The following is a 15,819-nucleotide window of genomic DNA, read 5'->3' as shown; positions in this document are numbered from 1 at the left end:
GTTAGTTTCCTGAGGAACCTCCACACTGTTTTCCAGAGAGGCTGCACCAGTTTACATTCCCACCAACAGTGTAGGAGGGTGCCCGTTTCTCCACATCCTCGCCAGCATCTAGAGCTCTCTGATTTGCTCATTTTAGCCAGTCTGACTGGCGTGAGGTGGAGATACCACCTTAATTTCTGGATGAGCTTCAACTAATCAAAGCCTCTTGGTCTCTTGGTTCCTTATGATCAATTTATAAGTGACTTTTTCTTTTTTAAGTGATTAAGCATATTTTTAAAAGAAATAATTGTTGGATAATATATATTAGGTAATGTCCGCAATGTTCATAGCAGCACTCTCAACAACAGCGAAAACGTGGAAAGAGCCTAAGTATCCATCAACAGATGAATAGATCAAGAAGATGTGGTTTACCTATACGATGGAATACTACATGGCAATGAGAAAGAATGAAATCTGGCCAAGTGTAGCAACCTGGATGGACCTTGAGAGTGTTATGCTGAGCGAAATAAGTCAGGCAGAGAAGGACAAATATCATATGTTTGCATGTATAGGAAGATTAAGAGGAACTTAACAGAGGACCGTGGGGGAGAAGAAGGGGGGAAATGGTGGGGGAGAGGGAGAGAGGCAAACCATGAGAGACTCTTGAATGATGAGAACAAACTGAGGACTGATGTTTGGCGGGGGGGGACAGGAGGGAGATAGGCATGGAGGAGGGCACTTGTGGGGATGAGCACTGGGTGTTATATGGAAACCAACCTGACAATAAACTATTTGTAAAAAAATATATATATATACATATATTCGGTAATGTGGTGAACAAGAGAACATTTCATTCTTCATCAGCCATGGTCTTCTTCCTTCAGTGAAGTAACAACAAAGGTCAAGCATACACAGTACTCACTCCAAAGAAGCAGTTCAACAGCAATACCAGTGAATTCACTACATGATCAGTTGTAGGCAGGTAATTTTAAATCTAAAGCTTTCTCACTTTAATTAAGCAGCAGTGCACCCCTGTACACCCAAACAAACAAAAAATTTTTAAAAAACCATGAGATATGTCACCTCTGCACAAATAACCTATTTAAAACCTAATAATAGTGCTGGTATCTTTGTAAACTATACTGGGAAATAAATAGCCTTCAAGGACTCGTAAGAATTCAGAGCAAAAAGTCAGCAGAATATACATTCAAATATGACTGACTGACTGATTGTTTATTTTAGAAAAAGCAAGAGGGCGAGCAGGGGAGAAGGGCAGAGGGAGACAGAGACAGACTCTTAAGTGGGCTCCATGCTCAGTATGGAGCTCAACTTGGGGCTTGATCCCACGACCCTGGCATCATGACCTGAGATGAAATCAAGAGTTGGATGCTTGGGGCACCTGGGTGGCTCAGTGAGTTAAGTGTCCGACTTCAGCTCAGGTCATGATCTCCTGGTTCGTAAGTTCATGCCCCACTTTGGGTTCTGAGCTGACAGCTCAGAGCCTTGGAGCCTGCTTCAGATTCTGGGTCTCCCTCTCACCCTCTACCTATTTCCTGCTCTCTCTCTCTCTCTCAAGAATAAATAAACATTAAGAAAAAATTTAATACTTGGACAGTTAAGTGACTGAGCCACCCAGGCATCCTACATTCAAATATATTTTAAATGTAATTTATTTTCTGATGATAGGGACAAAAATCAGTCTGTTAGGCTAGGAGATATTTGCCAAATACATGTCTGAATAAAAAAAAAAAAACCCAAATGTCTGATGAAAGTTATGGTATCCAGTATAGTTAAAGAACTTTCAAATCTCGATATTAAGAAGACAAACAGGGATACCTGGGTGGTTCAGTGGGTTAAGTGTCTCTTGATTTCAGCTCAAGTTATGATTTCATGGTTCATGAGCTTGAGCCCCACATGGGGATCTGTGCTGATAGTGCGGAGCCTGCTTGGAATTCTCTCTCTCTCTCTCTCTCTCTCTCTCTCCCCCCCTTTTCCACTGCCTCTCCCTCATTCATTCTCTCTCTCCCTCTCTAAATAAATAAATAAACAAAAGACAAACAGAAACAAAAGACTGAATGGACATATCACCCAAGAGAAACAAGTAAAAAGCAGATGAAAAGATGTAAAACATTAGTCATTATGAAAATGCAAGTTGAAACCACAATGGGATATTACTACATAGCTAATATTGGTTAAAATGGAAAAAAAAAACCCAAAAAGTAAAAAATAAGTGCGAACAAAAATGTTGAGCAAATGGAATTCACATGCATTGTCGGAAGGAATATAAAATGGTACTGCCACTTTGAAAAACAGTTTGGCAGTTTCTTATAGAGTTAAACATACATTTACCCTATGACCCAGCAATCCCATTCTCAGTTATGTATCCAACAGAAATAAAAGCAAATGTTTACACAAATAGCTGCATGTGAGTATTACAGCAGCCTGCTTATCACAGTCCAAATCTGGGTACAAACATACAGCCCTCAGTGGTGGATGGATAAATAACTGTGTGCATCTATACAGTGGAATAGTACTCAATAATAAAAAGGAACAAGTTAGGGATACATGCAACAGCATGGGTGACTCTCAATAGCATTATGGTAAAAAAAATCAAACACCAAAAGCTTTATACTATATGATTCCATTTATATAACATTCTGGGAAAGGCCAAACTTAAAGAACAATGATTTCTGGAGGGGTAGTGGGGAGGCTATGGACTACAAAGGGGTAGGAGAGAACTTTCTGGGGAGAAAGAAACTGTCTATATCCTGATTGTAATAGTGATTACATGACTGTATACATTTATGAAACCTGTAATTGTATACCTAAAAGGGGTGAATTTTATTGGATATAAATTATACCTCAATAAATCTGAGTTTTAAGAAGGCAGGACATGACTTAAAAAAAAAAACAGTAATAAACAGTAGAACAAGGGAGGAAAAGTCTCTCAGGAACATACAGAAAGCATACAAAAGTTAAAGTGTTTACACACACACACACACACACACACACACACACACACAAAAGAAAGAAAAACAGAACCAGTAGGTAGAAGTAAAGTGGTCACAGGAAATGCATGAGAATCTGTTGAAATAGGAGGTGAAACATATCCTGGGTCTAATAAGTTACCTGCATCTTTTGCTCCCTTAATAAAAGGCTTTGCCTTTATTTTTAAACTGCAGGCTTTATTTCTAATATAAATATCTCACAAAATAAAGAAATCCAAATGCCTGCTTTGGGCCAAGAACTATACAAGTACTTTTATGTTATTTTGTTTAATACACATAATCATCCCATACGTAGATCTTAACCCTCCCATCTTTAACCAGGTAAGGAAGGTCAAACCACCCAAAGGTAATTTTGGTAGTAAGAAGAGCCAAATGTAAACCCTGGTTTGACTTCAGAGCCCATGAATGGTGTGTTAAGCACTTTGAAAATTAGCATATAATGCTATACAGGGCATCTGGATGGTGCAGTTGGCTAAGCGTATGACTTTGGCTCCGTTCATGATCTCGCAGTTTGTGAGTTCAGTGCTGACAGGTGGGAGCCTGGAGCCTGCCTCCATTATCTGTCTCCCTCTTTCTCTATCTGCCCCTCCCTAGCTTGTGCTGTCTCTCTCTTTAAAAAATAAACATTGGAAATAAAAAGATATAATGCTAAATAAAAATACTGAACCAAAACTGGTGTATGTGAAGCTTAAAAGGCCTTCATAAAAACTAAGAAAACAAGTCTCTTGCTAATTGTTTTAAGCAGGCAAATCTAGAAAATTTTGTATATTTCTTGTATGGAAACTTCAAGGCTAAAATACAAACTATATTATAGAGATTTAAGAGAAGGTATTAATAGTGAGTCAAATTTTAAAGAGCTGCTTTATAAATATTTAACAGTTCAAGCAAGTCTTACACAAAATAAAATGCCTCATATATACATTTTTTCCTATGCTCAGTGACATGTGATACAATAACACCAGATGGGAATCAGGAGACTTGGGTTGTAGACTTAACTCAGATTATTTTGCATTATGGATTGAATTGTGTGCCCGAAATATATGCTGAGGACTGCATACCTTAGAACGTAACTCTATTTAGAAACAGGGTAACAGAGATGTAATTAGTTAGGATGAGGTCACACTGGAACAAATAGGCCCCTAATTCATTATGACTGGTGTCCTTATAAAAAGGGAAAATTTGGACATGAATAAGCCCACAGAGAGAACACCATGTGAACATAAATGCAAACATGGGAGAACTGCATCTACACCAAACAGAAAGCCAGGCTGCCAACAAACCAGCAAAAGCAACAGAAGGAACCCACCCCGATTAACACCTTGATTGACTTCTAGTCTCCAGAACTGTCAAACAATGTATCTGTTGTTTAAATCACTCAGTGTGTGGCACTTTGTCACGGTAACCCTAGCAAATAAATTACATTCTGTAATTATATGATTTTGGGTAAATTACTTTAATATTCTGAGACCTACATTTCAGTAGGTATCCTTTTTAATATTTTTCCACTTATAAAAACCTTTTACCAAATAATTTAAATATTTCCTATTACACTTGAATGGTTAGAGTTATTTGAGTAATACTCACGTTATCTAAAGATAGAAGATATTATCTCCAAATAAACTGAACAGATATTATCTTAATAGTCTAAGATTCTAATTTCTTTCAGAAATTCATAGGTGAATGTTCTTCAAATGAGAATTGTCAACCAGTATCTTATCCAGGACTTGCAAATACCTTCCTCTTTCTACCAGTTCAATGTATCAAAATTACATACTTGATAAAAAGCCAACTTCTTAGTTTTTCACTAATCTGGAGTTCCTTGTATGATGATTGTTTACAGCACTACTCATCTTTGGTGTTACCTAATTTGTTGAACATTATTCTGTATCATAATTTCTTACATTAGAATTCCACATTCAAAAGCTTTTTGGGGTGCCAGGGTGGATTGATCCATTAAGCATCTGACTCTTGATGTCAGCTCAGGCTGTGATCTTGCTGTCACTAGTCCGAGGCCTGCATCGGGCTCTGCACTGAGCATGGAACCTGTTTGGGATTCATTTTCTCCCTCTCTCTCTGCCCCTCCTCCATTTGCACATGCATATTCTCTCTCTCTCTCAAAATAAATAAATAAACATTAAAAAAAAAAACCCTCTTTTTTTTGTATCTAATTACTCTTCAACACTTTAAAAAATTTTTGTTTAGTTTTACAGTTCTCTTCAATTTTGAACACTTCCTTCCCTTCCTTTTACATAGCTATTAGCTTCTTTAATTCTGCCAGGATCTTTCAACTTTTCCTTCAACCTCTACTTACCTAAGAGCTATTTGGCTTTAATTTTTTCTTAAATTTTTTTAACATTTATTTATTTTTGAGAGAGAGAGAGACCGAGGGCAAGCTAGGAGAGGCAGAGAGAGAAGGAGACACAGAATCTGAAGCAGGCTCTAGGCTCTGACCTGTCAGCACAGAGCCCAACATGGGGCTCAAACTCACCAACTGTGAGATCATGAGCTGGGTCAAAGTTGGACACTTAAGTGACTGAGCCACCCAGGTGCCACTGACTTTAATTTTTAAAAATCTAGGGGCACCTGAGTGGCTCAGCNGGTTAAGCAACCAAGTTGGTTAAGCTCAGGTCACAGTCTCACAGTTCGTGGGTTTGAGCCCCACAATGGGTTCTGTGCTGACAGCTCAGAAAGAGCCTAGAGCCTGTTTTGGATTCTGTGCCTCCCTCTCTCTCTGCCCCTCCCCAACTCATGCTCTCTGTCTCAAAAAAAAAAAAAAAATAAATAATAAATAAAAAAAATAAAAATCTAACTGATAAATACTTTCACTACCTCTCAGTTTTCCTTCTGAAAATATTAAACCATAAAATTGTTGAAGAAATTTCCATGTAACCAATCTTGAAGAGTAATCAGAATTTCATTTATTTGGTAATTAAAGAAGTTCTTCAAAGCTTCAGGTACATGAAGTCAGATACCTAAGGTGAGAGCAGGGACTATAGATCTTAGGCAAACCAATTCTAAAGATATTACCATTTCTATTATGCCAATTATCTCTTACCTACCTCACTCCCAAAATATCTTATCGCAATAAATGCAAACAAACCACTTTTATCTTCATGAAAGGATCATGAATTGTTGGTTGATGAAATATTAGTAATATAATTTTAAACACGATAGATACAAAGAGAATACACAAATCACATGAACAGAAAAGAGTGTAGAAACAACCACAAATACACATGGGAATATATAATGAAGCTGACATTTCAAGCCAGTGGAAAAAAAGGTGAATTGTTCAATTAATGGCCTTAGAAAACATAGTCATTTGAAAAAAAATAAAAAGCTAAATTCCCACATCACTCTTTAGGCTAAAGTAACTCCCAGAGGAATAAAATTCAAAGGCAAATTTTACATGTAAATATAGCTACTCATTCTATTATAGTCTTTGAAGTGGGAAATACCTATCAAAACATAACTAAATGGAGAAGCCATAATGGAAAGGTCAATAAAGTATGTAAAAATTTTAATTTCTGGAAGGCTACTGAAGACTCTAAAACAAGGTAAGAATACACAAATGACAAAGTGGGGAAAATATTTGCAACAAATATGACAAATGCCAATTATCATGTTATCAAGAGCTTCTATATATGAATAAGGAAAGAAAAGAGAGAACAAGAGATGAATGATTGTAGGAGGAAAAAGAAATATAAAATGAGCTATAAACATGCAAAGTTACTCAATCTCATAAGTAGAAAATGCAACTTAAAATATTAAGATACTATTTTTATCTATTAGATTGGCAAGTATTTTAACATTTCCCAAAACCCAACTTCCTCAATACTTTAGGGTTTGGGGAAATAGAGACACTCACATATTACTGGTAAGAGTGAAAAGTGGCACTCTTTTGAAAGAGTCATTTGACAGTAACTATAAATAAATTTTAAAATAAATGTTTGTTCCTACAATATGTGCAGCAAAAATATTAAGTATGTACTAAATGTCCAAAGAGAGGGAGGGGGCATATAAACAAGATATATGGTACATCTATACAATTCAACAGAATGTAGTAGTTAGCACATCCAAGTCATACTAAAAGAAAATAAGGTAAAGAACAATAGATTTAGTATGATACTATCTGTGTAAATAAAAATGAAGGATATAAACAAACAAATGCTTGTCAGGGCATACAAATTATTTGGAAGAAGAGATCAGAAATTTAACTTTATTTCTCAAGTGCAGGACTAAGAGCAAAGAGAAACATTCACTTTTTAAACCTTTTGATGCCACAGGCTGCATCTTTTTATCATGAGTGTTTTATTAAAAACAGAATTTTAAAAATAAAGAACAGTTTCAATATTCCATAAACATCATTTTTGGCTGAAGAAATACAATTAACATATGTTGAACATCTACTATGGCAAGTTTTGTAGCATAGACTGGATCCTAAGCAAATAAACTATAAATAAAATATTATAATTCAGAAATTCAACTTTATCTTTCTACAAACATTTACCCTACATACAGATAGTTCATTTTTCATAAAGTGAAAAAGTATTGCTTTTCTTCTCACCCACTATTTCCAACCCCTTCACATTAAGAATTATTTCCAAGTAACAAATTCTCCCAGGAAATATTTTATTCCTTGAAAGTATTTCACCCAATTCATTATCACAAAGCTAAAGAACATTATTAAAATAATTAAAAATGACTTAACTGTTAAACTAAAATAAGAGTGAATTTAACAATGAATTAGATTCTATCAGAAAAGGTGGGCTCAGACAGTAAGTTCACCAACAAGTAGTATGTTAGGGTTACAGCAAAGTCACAATTCAAGTCCAGATTTCTCCACATATGAATACTGTCTATTTTATAAGGTGCCCTGTGGGCAAATTCAACACTGCCAATTATTATTATTATTTTTTTTTACTGTTTTATTTATTTCTGAGAGAGAAAGTGTGAGCGGGGGAGGGTCAGAGAGAAAGGGAGATACAAAATCTGAAACAGGCTCCAGGCCCCGAGCCGTCAGCACAGAGCCTAACACAGGGCTCGAACCCACAAACCGTGAGATCATGACCTGAGCCGAAGTCAGATGCTTAACTGACTGAGCCACCCAGGCACCCCCAACACTGCCAATTATGTTTTGTCTTCAGAGGTGAAGTGATATGTATAATAGCCCATATTTAAGAAAAGCCAAGGATACCTACTTAACAGAGATCATTAGTATTCCATTTTTGTTATTTAACTCAAGTACACATTCTATTTGTAAACCTCATTGTGAGATGCTCACTGAATTCAGTTGTATTTTATAATTTCCTTGATATATGCAACAGTGAAACTTTGAACACATAGGCAAGGAAAGACTGAAAGTTGAAGAGGTTCAAGAATATAATGCCTGTGTTTCTCCTTACCACCTGTTTCACGGTCTCTAAGACTACCACTCAGAATCTGCTGCCTTGTTCATCTTTTTAACTTTCTCTACCAGTACTTAGCTTAGTGAATACCACTAGGTTCCTTCCTCATCTCTTTCAAATTGTTTCATTTTTCTACCCATTTTTTTGACCTGATACCACAATGAAAGATCCGTAGGCAAGTACAGGTATAACAACAACAACAAAACTACAAAGAAATAACAGGTTGCTTTTTTTCTGAGCAGATGCAATGTAATTGTTTATTAAAAATTTTTCCCTTAAGCCACTTACTATTACCATAATTCATAACTCAAAACTATCTTTAACTCTACAGAAACAAGCATAGTATTCTAGGAATACTACTACTTTAGTAAACAATAACGTTTCATTCCTCCCCATTTTCACATCAACCAACAGCTTATTTTCAGAGTCAAGTGTACTAGCTAATAAGCATCTGACAAGAAACAAAAGGAGAGAAGAATGGAGGAAAGACATTTCAAGATTGTAAAACTGTTTCTATCCACTATTCTGTCCTCTAGCATAAACAGTAATCTATCTCAAGGGAAATAAAACCCCAAAATACAAAACTAAAAACAACTTCAAAATACACCCTAATGTGCAACATACAAGTCAAAATAAATATTGAGCTTTTATATATTCAAAATATTTCTTTAAAATTGCTCCTAAAAATAGAGAGTAGTAGTTTCATTCTTAACACTTACAAACAATTCTTCTATAGGTTTTTCCCACTCAATACTCAACTAAGTTTGTTTTCAAACTTTGAGTATATATGAAGGGCAGAATGTATGAAAAAAAAACAGAAAATTACTGTAAGATTTCCCTTAAACGTGTAACATACACATATATAAGTCAGATTTAGAAATCGACACAGATTCAAAGCATAGTTTTTACTTTCACAAGATAAAGTATATCATAATGTGAATTCTTTTTGTAAGTATCAGTATAATCTATGATTAAGTTTTAACATACCCATTTCTAGATTTTAAGTACAAGTGCTCCCTTAAATGACCTGTTTTGGCTACCTTTTTTTTCACTTTTATTAAATATGCCATGGCATACTGACTACTCTCAACTTGTAGGCTATTTTTAGTATATTTAGACACTTCTGATCCCAAGGTTGAGTTATGTTTAACAAATCAGTTGGTAGTTCCCAAACCTGTTTATGCCAGTTTACTTGTGGTCCTTACATAACTTTTAAGTAATATTACATAAGTCTATGGAATACAAGTGCAAAAAGAGGGTTGTTTCTATGTAAACTAAGTTGAATGCAAACTAAGTTGAATGACTCAGTAAAGGTGAGTCATTCCTTAAAAAGGTATTGAGTTAGACAAAGGTGAGACATCTGTAAAATATTAAGGAAAACATAAAAAGTCAGAAGATCCTATACTTAGGGTTTTTCAAAAGTATCTTTAAGCATTTATCCCACTTTAGAGAAATCAAAAATGGAAATTGCAAATCCTGAATTATGGATATATTTACAAGTAGTTCTCTCAATTTCACATTCAAAGAGATGGTGTTAGCATTACATCAAAAAGCTGGCAAACGAATATAAATTTACATATTTTAAGTTAAAATTTTAAAATGTTAAGATACATTTTTTTTCTAGTTTTCTGCTTTAACTGTTTCAATAACCTACCATGTAACTGTACGAATCTCATCACATGTGAAGTCTTCAAATGATTTTTTCTGTATCCCTTGTTTAACGGCTTGCTATAACCAGATATAGAGTACATGTCTCTATAAAATAACAGTATCTAATAATAAACACTGTAAAATCTTTTTATGGAAATAAGTATTAGACTCTGCTTCACAGAGACAAAGACCTTTATCTGTTTTGTTCACAGATAAATCCCAAGGACTTAGAACAAGTTCCTAGAGTATAGCTGATGCTCAATAAATACTTGTTGAATGAAGAATAGGAACTTACTGTGATGACAGCCTTGCTAAGACAGATGGATCCTCTGCAGCCGTACTCTGTCTCGTCTTCAGATTTGTAGTAACTCAGAGTGTTATTTTTTAAAACTACCCAACGATCCTGCCACCCATGAATGTAGTTTGTCCACTAGAGGTAAGGGGTTGGGGCAGGAGGGAAAAGAAAAACAAAATATAAAAGTCAGTATTTTAGAAATCCAAACTTTCTGAAACAGCAACCAATCTCATTGAAAACCAAAATGTGAAAAGCTCTAACTTAATTATAAGCAGAAAAAATGATTATTGTGGGTGCCTGGGAGGCTCAGCCAGTTAAGCACCAGACCTCAACTCAGGTCATGATCTCCGGTCTGTGGGTTCAAGCCCCATGTTGGGTTCTGTGCAGAGCCTGCTTGGGATACTCTCTCTATACCTCTCTCTTTGCCCCTTCCCCACTTGCATGCAGGCGCTCTAGCACGCACGCTCTTTCTCTCTCAAAATAAACTTAAAAAAATAAATAGCCAAAAGACTGAAATTGGTACTTCATAAAACAAAATATTCTGTGCTGACAGCTCAGAGCCTGAAGACTGCTTTGGATTCTGTTTGTGTGTGTCTCTCTCTATCCTTCCCCAGCCTGTGCTCAGTCTCTCAAAATAATAAATAAATGTTAAAAAAAAAAAAAAGATTTTAGAAAGTGAAAAGTTGTGATTTTCTAGACTGATAGGATTTTCAGCAATTTTTACAAAATTACAAATAACTATTATATTTTCTCCCATTTAATATTTGAGGAATAAAAGTTAAAAATTCTGCTTTTTCTTTGTGTGTTTCATTCTTCCCTCCTCACCAACTCCATGAGACTTGAATTGTTTTGGTCCCTGCCATAATTAACATATTCAACAGAAAAGTCTGGATGTGTAGCCTCTCATTCTCCTACACCAAGTTCTGCATGAAGCTTTCTAAATCAATAGAAGTATGAAGCTAATCATGGCCAAATTCTACTTTTGGTTGGTTGTAAGTTACTAATATATTAACATATATGATATTTACAACTAAAGGTCAAAGTAAAAATACTAGATCATTAATCTTTAGAAGTCTGTATCAAATTTACTATTTCCCCCACAGAACCCAATGCTACATATTTAAAAGTTAATTCATTTTCCAAGTTTCTCAGAAGATCTCTTTATTCAATCCAAGAGCAGTAATACATTGCGTATTTAAACAATTACTTTTCAAAAACATACTTGGATTATCAGTTTCTAGTACCTACAAATGGTTTCTGTGTTGCTAAAGTCTTACTGCACACTACAGATCACAATCAATAAACTTGCAAAGGCAGAAATGTAACCTCTATGGGAATTCTTGATTTTGCATTTTTTTATGCTCTGGGGATTTTATGTATGTAAAGACAATTCCAAAAACTATCTAATTCCAACACTATCTGCCAAAAACTAATTCAAAATGGGCTGTTAAAAATATACTGCATTGGCTCAGGCTCTTTACCCATTGAGAAATCTTTATTTTTCCATTTCCTACTCAGCACGTTTGAGACAGTTCAGCTCTTAAATCTTCTAAGGCTCATCATTACAACCCCTCCCTGGGAGCTTAACCATGTTGGCAATTTAATTCATTCTTTCTTCTGAGCTCCCTAATCACCATTTCCATATTTCTAATTCCCTATAACTTACCATCAACTTCCACAATGACTCAAAATAATGATAGTTACATACAAAATTGAACTCATCTCCTCTTATAAGGTGTACTTTCCTTTTATGTTCCTACTTCCTTGGCTATACTGGTAGTTCTGCTGCCTGATTCATATTCAAACCTGGCTCAGAGATCCTGTACTGCATGGACAGAAGAGTATATACAGACTCAGATAGAGTCTACTAGTTGTGTGATGAGTTTTGACAAGTTATTTAACTTTTCTGTGCTTTAGTTTCTTTGCCTATTATTTGAACGGCTGAGAAAAATCATGAATACCTCTACTGCAATTGTAAGAGATACTGTTCCTTGTCAATCTTTATAGCCTATCATCAACTCCTATTCATCTTTCCTTCATATAAAACCCTTAAATTTGGCTCTTCTTCTCTATTTTCAATTAATACAATGATAATCAGGTTACTAGCTCTTGAGAAGGCCTACCTCTAGATAGGCCTTAATAACCTTATCTCTAATATCTTCTGCATTTTATTTCGTAACTTAACATAATCTTATTTGCTTATTAAGCACACAGGCTTACTTATCTTACATACTAATCTCAATGAACCTCTGGCTTCAAAGCTTACATGGACAACTCCTTGTTGTCTGTAATAGAAATTATTTAGACTGGCATATCTTAACCCTGCCTTATTCCAATTGCTGCCCCTCAGAAGGCTAGTAACTGTGTGACTGTGGTCAAATTACTTATTGTTACTTTGTCAAACCTTACCTCTTAAAGTTGTCAAGATTAAACAAGAAAAATCTTAGAATACTGCCAGGCACATAGTATTTTCTCAGTTGGAGACAGGGTTATGCAGAGCTAATAAGGCTTAAGCTTCAGTGCAGTTCACTAGAACAAACCTCTTCCAGAGTGACAGAATGGGCCCCAGCAATTGCGTACCATAATTTTATACTTTTTTGTAGAGGACGACCCGTTAAATTACGTAATTTCAAAAATTACGAAAATTTTTGATTTTCTCATAACATTTCTTCACTCCTCCCCATCTAACAAATAGACAAAGTAGGCGAATCAAAGATTTCTGTTCCTAATAGTCCAGCAAGCACAATTTCAAGAGGAAAAAAAATTTATTTAAGAGTCAGAACAAGTTACAAATAAAGTAACATGGGAACTCAAGGTAAGGAGATCTGAAATGGTTGGCAAAATAAGAAAAGGCTTTCTGGTAATAACAGTTTTTGAGATAAACTCTAAAGGTGGATACAATTTCAGCCAACAGGTAGGAATGTGGGGAAATAGATAAGGTAAACCTTGGTGGATAGAGAGAATTCATAAGAAGTTAGATGACATTTATTTTATCCAGGCTTAGTTGCTCTCAATTCCCACTAAGGCATGAATCTTTTCTCATCAACGATCCACCCTGATATTTGTTATAACCACCTAGAATTATGGTCTATCCAGTGTTTTCGGAACCTATGTGCTTAAGTGATTCTACAGAAAATATGCTTCATAGGTATTTCCATGTGTTTGAAATTATCATATACAAAATAAAACTTTGGACTGGTATATTTCTAATATAAGCTTATCTCCTCCCTTCACTCCACTCAATTCTGGAAGGGGAGAAACGACACAAATTAGACACTTATCTACATTACTCAATCGAAAAAAAAGAAGAGTTGCTGAATTCTAACTCTTGTATATATTGCCAAGTGATTACAAACGGATCAAAATATAGAAGTACTTTAAACTTTAAAACACATATTCAATATAAAATACTCCTGATTAAAAAGCTTCCAGAAATCATTTTATATAACCATATGCTGAATTTCAGGGAAATTTTCTTCACAGCTGTTAAGAAAAATACCAAAAACTATATTCCTGCTGAGTCTACATATGCAGCTTTATCAAAGTTATTTATCTACCAGAAAAGTGATCAAAAAGTACATTTGTCCACATTTAAATATCAAAGAGATAGTCTTCCATTTTTTTGTCATATGGTATGCCTATTATACTTCTCTACATATAGTGAATACTCAGAGCATTGGGGACTCTTTCCACCAGTCACTTCTCCCGCCCCCCAAAATAGTGGTATCAAATAGGTCAAAACTTCAACCTGTTTAAAAAAAATACCATTACCAGAGTGCTAATTTGGAAGTCTGCTTCTCATTTAATGAGATAAGTGATGAATCTACCAGAATTGAGAAGCAAATTCCATCTAAAATTCCACCTGAAAATGTATATCTTACTACACAATGTGTTCGAGAGATTCCTAAATTACAAGACCTATTTAATCTAAAAAACAACCAACCAACCAACCAACCGTAGGGAGGTTCACTGAAATGCCAATGATCACAGTTCCAACATACATCATGATTTTTCTGCATAAATAAAAGCTAACACAAGTCTTAGTTCGGACAGACTCCTGTCTTACCTAAGGCCTTTCTCACCAGCCTTCTAAACACAACAGAAAAATAATAAGAAACAAGTCCACAGTAAACGTTCAAATGCTTAGCCAAAGTATGTATACTGAAAGCAGCATGGTTTCTTAATGGCCAGTAGGCTGCACATGATCATGTATCTTATGACCAGCTTGCTGAGGGACTGGCCATTTCTAAAACTTTAACGGGAAGAGGGAAGGAAGTAATAAAGGCAATGTGTATCTTCTTAAGCAAAAACTCTGAACGAATAAACTAGCAAATACCCACCCCCCCCATCATGTACTATCAAAAGAAAAGATGAACCATCTCTCTTAAAAAGGGCCTCATCCAATTTAACTAATTAAATAGCCTTACAGTCCTACAACTATCTGCTCTGGTAAAGTGTTGAAAAAGGGTATTTAAAATTTTCAGGAAAGGTAAGATGTGTTTTCCTTACTCTGGCCCTTTGCAAGAATATTTTATTATTAGTGTTCTTCCTGGACTAAATAAAGGTTGGCCTCTATTCTGGCTTGTTCCAAGTTACTTGTACTATTTCTTGTACTTATCACGTGCTGATTCGACAGTTCTTTTCTGAACTGGGGAATAGGATGAGGGAAAAAGTACAAAAGTCCTCCTCCCTGAGATCTCTCACTCTAACTTGGCACAGTTTACCGTCTCAGTTTTCCGCACCATACCCAGTTGCTCCGGCAACTGTCTATACAGCCGCGTTCCGAGAATCCTCCAACCCTGTTCTCTATCTCCGAACTAACCTCGTTTTCGGGGTCCGATCTGCAATGCTCCCATACCCAGGCACTCAAACACTGCTGTTGCCCAGCCCCAGCTCCTGTAACCGCTCTAAGTCCCAAGTCACGATACGCATGCGGCTCCCAAAACTGAATCCCGGGCTAGGACGCGTTTTCTCCGGTCTTCGGCCACCGCCGCCGAGCCCCAAGGCAGGCGAGCAGGACAGACCCCTTCTCCCTCTCACCCTCACCCCGGCCCGGGCACTCCTGCGGCAGTACTGAGCCCCGCACCCAGGCACATTCCGCGACTCCCGCCCAACCCCACCCCATCCCCTCAGCGGCTCGCCTCACCGCAGGTGAAGTCTGAGCAGGAGGCCCTTCGACGCGCGGGCTGCTCACCTTGCTGAGGACTCCGCAGCGCTCCACAGGCGGCCCAGACTCCGTCTCCGGATCCTCCTCCGAGCCCGACGAGTTCCAGCTCTGGTTATCCGACATGGAGGCGCGACAGCCGAGCGGGAGACCGGCCCCCGCTCCCTGAGCTGCGCCGGAGGAGGCGCCCAGTAGCCGGGGTGAAGGGTCGGGAGATGGCGAAGGGAAGAGTGCCCGCTCCGGCGCCGGGGGGAGCTGGAGGAGGGACGAAGTCCGGCCGCTGCGCCGCCGCCGCCGCGCCTGACACCGAGCGGA

General features: G+C 36.9%; 1 protein-coding gene across 4 annotated transcripts in view; it reads right to left on the bottom strand.

Moving 5' to 3' along the window:
• Positions 1-15,819, bottom strand: part of CERT1 (ceramide transporter 1) — a 104,112-nt gene that overhangs the window by 87,701 nt on the left and 592 nt on the right. For 2 of the 4 annotated variants that reach the window (XM_077759922.1, XM_077759923.1), the window contains exons 1-2: positions 15,535-15,718; positions 10,341-10,475 (exon numbers count right to left, since the gene is read on the bottom strand). In XM_077759922.1, coding sequence (XP_077616048.1) covers positions 10,341-10,475; positions 15,535-15,630 — 231 coding nt within the window. In that variant the 5' untranslated portion in view covers positions 15,631-15,718. Of the gene's footprint in view, positions 1-10,340; positions 10,476-15,534 lie in introns of all 4 variants that reach the window. The other 2 variants (XM_077759925.1, XM_077759924.1) reach the window with 2 other exon arrangements.

This window comes from Crocuta crocuta, unplaced genomic scaffold (genome assembly GCF_008692635.1).
Source record: "Crocuta crocuta isolate KB4526 unplaced genomic scaffold, BGI_CrCroc_1.0 scaffold162, whole genome shotgun sequence".
Lineage (NCBI taxonomy): Eukaryota > Metazoa > Chordata > Mammalia > Carnivora > Hyaenidae > Crocuta > Crocuta crocuta.
This window is presented reverse-complemented; position numbering and strand designations above follow the sequence as displayed.